The 6,000-nt window shown below is 56.3% G+C and overlaps 1 protein-coding gene across 7 annotated transcripts in view; it reads right to left on the reverse strand.

Annotated features, from left to right (window-relative positions):
• ZNF536 (zinc finger protein 536) overlaps positions 1–6,000 on the reverse strand; it is a 458,035-nt gene that overhangs the window by 249,731 nt on the left and 202,304 nt on the right. For all 7 annotated transcript variants that reach the window (XM_051833366.3, XM_089319697.1, XM_051833363.3 and 4 more), the window contains one exon: positions 1,070–3,262. In XM_051833366.3, the coding sequence (XP_051689326.2) occupies positions 1,070–3,260 (2,191 nt within the window). In that variant the 5' untranslated portion in view covers positions 3,261–3,262. The remainder of the gene's footprint in view (positions 1–1,069; positions 3,263–6,000) is intronic.

Raw genomic sequence — 6,000 nt, forward strand, 5'->3', positions numbered from 1 at the left:
GGTGGGGGTGGGGGGTAGGGAAGAAGAGAAGAAAAAACTTTTCCAAAATGACCCTCAACAGTGTGCTACCACATCTTGAACAGTGGGCAAGGCAGTGCCTCGAGGTGCCTCAAACTGTCTTTCATTTTCTAGACTTAATGGCTGATTGTAGAAATCAATGTTGCCATTAGTAACAGGGTATTTGTTATGGCATGATTTCCTCTGTTGTTAGGCTGCAGAATGATTACAGTATTAGCGAGGTGCTTTCTTTATAAAGGGCGAGAGATATAACTTTCAATTTACCATCCATTAGTAAGGGACTTTGGAAATGCGGATGAAGGCAACCTCTTACCTGCTGTTGGGTAGCGATTTTAATTTAGCAATCGTGGACGTGTGTGTGTGGGGGGGGGGGTGTCAGCCGGGGCCAGGAAGCTTCACTATTTCACAGACATTTTGATGACAGATTTCCCGTTCTGCTATTTTAGATCCCTCCAGCCGTATCCCCCGTGGAACACGGCAGGGTTTAAGACACGCGAGCAAGTATCTGTGGGGCAAACCTCTGACAGAACAAACTGGAGCTCACCCACGCCCCTCCCCCAGGTCCCACCCACCTGATGGGTAAGCCAGGAGGTCATTCTTAACTGGGATGGGCGATGGGTGTGGTCCGGTGAAGGGAACGCGCTCGTGCGCAAAGGAGGGCACTGGGGCGGGGGTGGGGGGTGGGGGGGTGGGGGGGATAAGCAAAGCCGAAGACGGTGGGCGGGCGGGAGTCTGGACCCAGGAACACCCATGCAGGGAGCCCAACGCCAGCTCCTGGTAACAGTGTACGGGGTCAAGCTGCAGATGGGTTGGGCACTGTGGCAGCCTGGCCATCCGCACCCCAGGGGAGGAAGAGGAGGTGTGCCCGGTGGACTTCCCAAGAAGCCAGTGCCCAAGGGCAGGCCAGGGAGGAGAACGCACAGCTCTTCCCTCGAGGCAGGGAAGACAGGCAGGGCCCTGCCTCCACCGCCCGCCACCCAGCCACACTGACCTCAGAGCCCGGCGGAGCTCTGGGCGCCCGCGGCGGCCCGCGTCTTCCCGGCCTACGTACCTGAGGAGGACGGCGAGGAGGGGTGCGGGCTGTCCTCCTGGGCGCTGCCGGTCTGGGAGAGGCCGCCTCCCACGCCGCTCTCCTCGGTGATGTTGGAGGAGCCGGGCGTGGTGGAGCGGCTCACCGACTGGGACTCCTGGTCGCTGCCGGAGCCGCGCCGCTCCTCCAGCCCGGCGTGCAGCCCGTCCTCGTCGCTCTTGCGGTCCCGCTTGTGGACGCGGGAGTGTACGACCACCTGGTGGTAGGTGCGGAACACCCGGCCGCAGTCGGGACACTCGGTGGGCTTCTCCTTCATGTTGCCGGGGCCCTGCAGGTTGTAGTCGAGCGTCTGGCCCAGCCCCTGGGACAAAAACTCCCGACTGCCTTCTAAGGGGTCCAGCTTGCTCGGCAAGTCCCTCGGATTGCCCACTTTCGTGCCGTGAACCAGATCAGCAGGCATTTTCTGCTTGGAGCCATCTGCCGCCACCAGCACGTACTCCCGCTTCTCCTTATCAAACAGAACTCCGGCGTTTGCCAACGCGTCTTCATGGTTGCGCTGAAGCGGATGCTCCTTGGCTAAGAAGCCGTGCTCCATGGCCATGCCCCTGGCCATGAGCTGCCAAGCCTGGTAGCTGTTCACAGGGTCCATCTCCGCAGCCTTCGCAGCCGCCTGCAGCCGCTCGATGCAGCTGGATTTCAGCGGCGGCACGAGGTTGAGGCAGCCCAGGAGCGAGTGCTTGTCGCCTCCTCCGCTGCCTGCGCCCTCTGGGAGGCCGTGGGCCACGCCGGACGCGGGCGACAGCAGCTTCCCCAGCACTTCCTTGTCCTTTAGAGCCAGCTCCCCTTTGCCGTAGAGCTGGCCAGGCTCGCCCAGGCTCGCCTTGTCTGGCGCCAGCAAGCCGCTCTGCAGGCAGGAGAGGTACCTGGAGTACAGATTGGCGTGCGCCTCCTGGGCCATGCCGCCCATGGGCACGGGCACCTCGGGCTCACTGGGGGACTTGTTCTTCACCGACAGCTTGTTGAGGTGCACCTTCATGTGGTTCTTAAGGAACCAGGGCTCTTTGAAGCGCCGGCCACAGATCTGACAGCAGTGCTCGAAGGAGTCTTTGTGCTTACGCATGTGGCCCTTGAGGAACCACGCCTGGCTGAACACCTGGCCGCACACCTCGCAGCGGAACTCGTTGGCCGACTGCTCGCCCCCGCCATTGGGGCCCTGGCCCTGGGCCGACTCGGCCGTGATGTGCGCCTTCTCCACGTGGCTGATGAGCTCCTCCTCCTGCGAGGCAGCGAAGTCGCACAGCGTGCACTTGTAGGGCTTGTGCAGGATGCGGATGTGCCGGTCCAGCTCCTCACGCTTCTTGAACTTGCCCTTGCAGAAGGTGCAGCGGAAGCCGGCCGCCGGGGCCACGGCGTCCTCCTGCGCGCTGGCCGGCTTGGGCGAGGGCACCGGATTGGTGGCGTCTGGCACGCCGTGGGCGGCGGCGGGCAGCGCCAGGCTGCAGGCGGCCAGCGGGGCCTGCGGCGCGTGCGGCAGAGGCTTGAGGTCCGGCCGCGGCTGCAGCAGGCTGCCCTTGAGCTGCTTGTCGCGCAGGATGGCCCGCTCCTCCAGCTCGTGCAGCAGGCGGTTCTCCTCGCGCACCCGCCCGCGCCCCTTGCCCAGGTTGCCCAGCTTGTGCGTCCGCAGGTGGATCTTGAGGTTGCCCTTTTGCGCGGCGCGGTGGTCGCAGTAGGGGCACTTGAAGGGCTTCTCGCCCGTGTGCGTGCGCATGTGCAGCGAGAGGATGCTGTTGAAGCGGAAGCGCTTGCCGCACAGCGGGCACGGGTACTTGCGGTTCTTGCGCGCGTCATCCTCGATGTCGCTCATCTGCGACATGATGCCCAGGTTCTGCCCGTTGAGGAACTGCTGCAGGTCCACCCGCCCGTTGAGGCTGGTGTCCACGTCGCGGCCCAGCTGGTTGGCCAGCAGCGCCATCTGACTGCCCAGGGGCTGGCCGCCCATGGGCACATGCGCCTTCTCCTCCAGGGGCGCGGGGGCCTTCTCCTCGGCGCCGGGCCGCGCGTGCAGCTCCGGGAAGGCATGGCTGAGCTGAGATGTAATCTGGTGCAACTTCTGACTCATGGCATACTGGCCGTTGAGGACCGGGCCGCTCAGGTGGGGCTCGGCTTCCGGCGCCGCCGAAGACACGCCAAGGCACAGGCTCGCTTCTTCCATCCCTGCAAAGGAAGACAAGGGTTGAGATGGGTGCCAGGAACCGTGGCTCGGCGAAGCGACGCCATGCGCTGGTGCGGAATCCGCATTTCTCGCCTTCCTCACCTACACATGATAATGCTACGGAGTTAAAGTCAAAAACAATCATAAAAAATGAATTATTAAATGCCAATTATGCAATATGGCATTGCTCCTCCAATTTGTTGTGGCGAGAGATCGTCTTCCTTGTTATTTTCTATTTACAGACTGCAATTACTCATTCGCATTTAAATTATTAATGTTTTACCACTTTCAACAACACCTAATAACAAATCAAGGGTCTGGGTGGAACATGTAGCCTCCTTTGCTTCTCATGGCAGCACCTGTACCTGTTGGTGCTGGCCAAAGTTTGCCTTACAGCAGAGTGGCTTCCCGGCTAGCCCAGAGGCCCTTGGAACTTTTGTTTCAGGGTTCTATATTCCACACACTCACCAGTCTGAGATGAAAGAGATCACTTTATGATTTGGCCAAAAAAAAAAAAAAAAAAGGAAAGGAAAGGAAAAAACCCACACGCACCAATGGCATGATATTTACTGGTACATAATAAAACAAGATAATGTTTTGGGAAAAAATAAAGTAAAGGACAGGCTTTAGAACAATAAAAGGGATTTTGCTTTAGTCAACAAAAAGTGCAGTAATATCTCATTAAGCTGATTAGTATGCTGCTTAGAAACAGTACTAGGTGCTGTAACACATGATTATAATCATAAAAATCCTTCAGTGTTTGCAAGGAAGCATTAACGAGGTATATTAAATTTTAAGGAGACTGCGAGTAGCAGCTTTGCAAACCTCAGAGATTAAGATTTAACCCTTATGTTACGAAACACTGTTACTTTGTCATTTGGTAACTGTGCCCATCCCAAGGAGGATAAATTATCTCCCTGTGGCTTGTTGACACTGTTCCAGTTTGGAAGGAGGGGAGGACTCACCCTATCCCATCGCAGGCTCGCTCCCTGTCCTTTAGCTGGCATGATATCCAGGGCAGGGACTTGGATTGGGCTTCGAGAGATCTTTTATAGAACTAGATAAAAACCAATTAAAATCCAGGGCTGATGCCATAGGAACTCTCCAACAAGTTGGAGTGTTTTTAATAACTTTCCCAATATACGGTAATGAGTACAAATTGTACCTGCAGTATGTGTTTTGCAGAAAATTAGAACTCAAAGCTGTTTGTTAAACGCTAACAATCAAAGCTGGTCTGTGTAATTGTCCTTAATAGTCTTCTCTGCCCTCCTTCGGCCTGTGCAGAACGGCATGTGGGGCGCTCTGCTTGGAAAGGCATTGAACCCCAGCCTGAGGGTCCCTGCGTCTCCAGGGGTGCCTTCCACTGGAAGGAGCCCAAGTTCCTTTCTTGCCATTGGAACAGGTGCTGCATCTCTCTCCTCTTTGGGAATGTTGGCCATATGGATCAGGAGCAGAACTTGACCCCTAACCAGGACTGAGTCCTGGGCCAAGAGATTCCCCAAAGGCCAAGAGATTCCCCAAAGGTCACGGATGGATTCTGGAGGAAGCATGTTCAGCCCCAGCTCTGCCCCTGACCACCAGACAGACTGTGCATGGCAGGGAGGCTCTGCAACAAGAGACCTGACTTCCTTGGCCAGAGATGGACTGTGCATGCACCTTGCGAGGGGGGGAAATAAATGACTTTGATGTTTATTTCTAAGAGGGAGAGAGCCTGCATGCAGCCATGGCATAGGGTCAGGTGTGTCCATGAATGGTGCCATGGACAATTGTGTCCACAATGCGCGTGCACACACACAAGCACACACGCACATGCATGGCCACTTACAGTAGAAGAAGACTCCCAAGTTGCCATCTTTCCTTTCTGTGCCTGGTGACAGTCTACACTCAAATTTTTTAAAAGGCCCATTTTGGAGCTGGCCCAGAAAAGAGTTGATTTCCAATGGAGATTCTTGCATTTATTCAACAAACTTGCCCAATGCCCACTGTGGGTGCCAGCTCTTGCCCTCTGCCCTGCAGATGCAGTGGTGGCCCCAGGACACGCGGCACCCACTGTCCAGCATGGAGGAGCAGGCTCAGAGGAGGGAAGGGGCTGGAGGCTCTAGCCAAACCCCAGTAGCTCCCTGCACCCTGCATGGAAGCCCTTCTCCACCCTCAAGCTCCATCCAGCTGTACTGATTCCTCTCCTGAGAAAACGCTCATTGTGACCCCAAATTCCACCCAACAGCTCTGTGGAAGTTGGGAAAGACCCAAGCCAACAGGGTGGCCCACTTCCAAGGGCGGCCCTGCGGCCAGCTCTGAGGACACGACTCCTGGAAGATGGGTTATTTTCAGGTTGCTGCTGATGAGCTGACACCAGTTCATCTTGAGACAGAGGAGGCTGGGCGTGCAGTGCAGGGCTGTACATCAGGTTGGTGAGGGGAGTCAAGTTGAAGACCATGCCCCCCTATGCACATCCATGCACACACACACACACACATGCCACTCAGCGTGTCAAATAATGAACATGGGAGTTTCCAAGTTCTGTTTGGGCATGAAATTCTTTTATCCTGATTTTTAAAAACCCATTTTTTTTAGTGTCAACAAAGCTTGTTAAGCCCCTTTAAGCAACTAGTCCCCAGATGCCATTGCCAATGCCTCTGCTAAGATAGAACATTCTGGAATGTGCTGCCCCAGCCCTCTGCACGGTTGGCCCCTTGTCCCCATGCAGGCCTGTGTGCACACACATCTCCATCTCACAAAG

Source organism: Oryctolagus cuniculus, chromosome 18, assembly GCF_051225735.1.
Source record: "Oryctolagus cuniculus isolate XC-2025 breed Fujian yellow rabbit chromosome 18, ASM5122573v1, whole genome shotgun sequence".
In the NCBI taxonomy this organism is placed as follows: Eukaryota; Metazoa; Chordata; class Mammalia; order Lagomorpha; family Leporidae; genus Oryctolagus; species Oryctolagus cuniculus.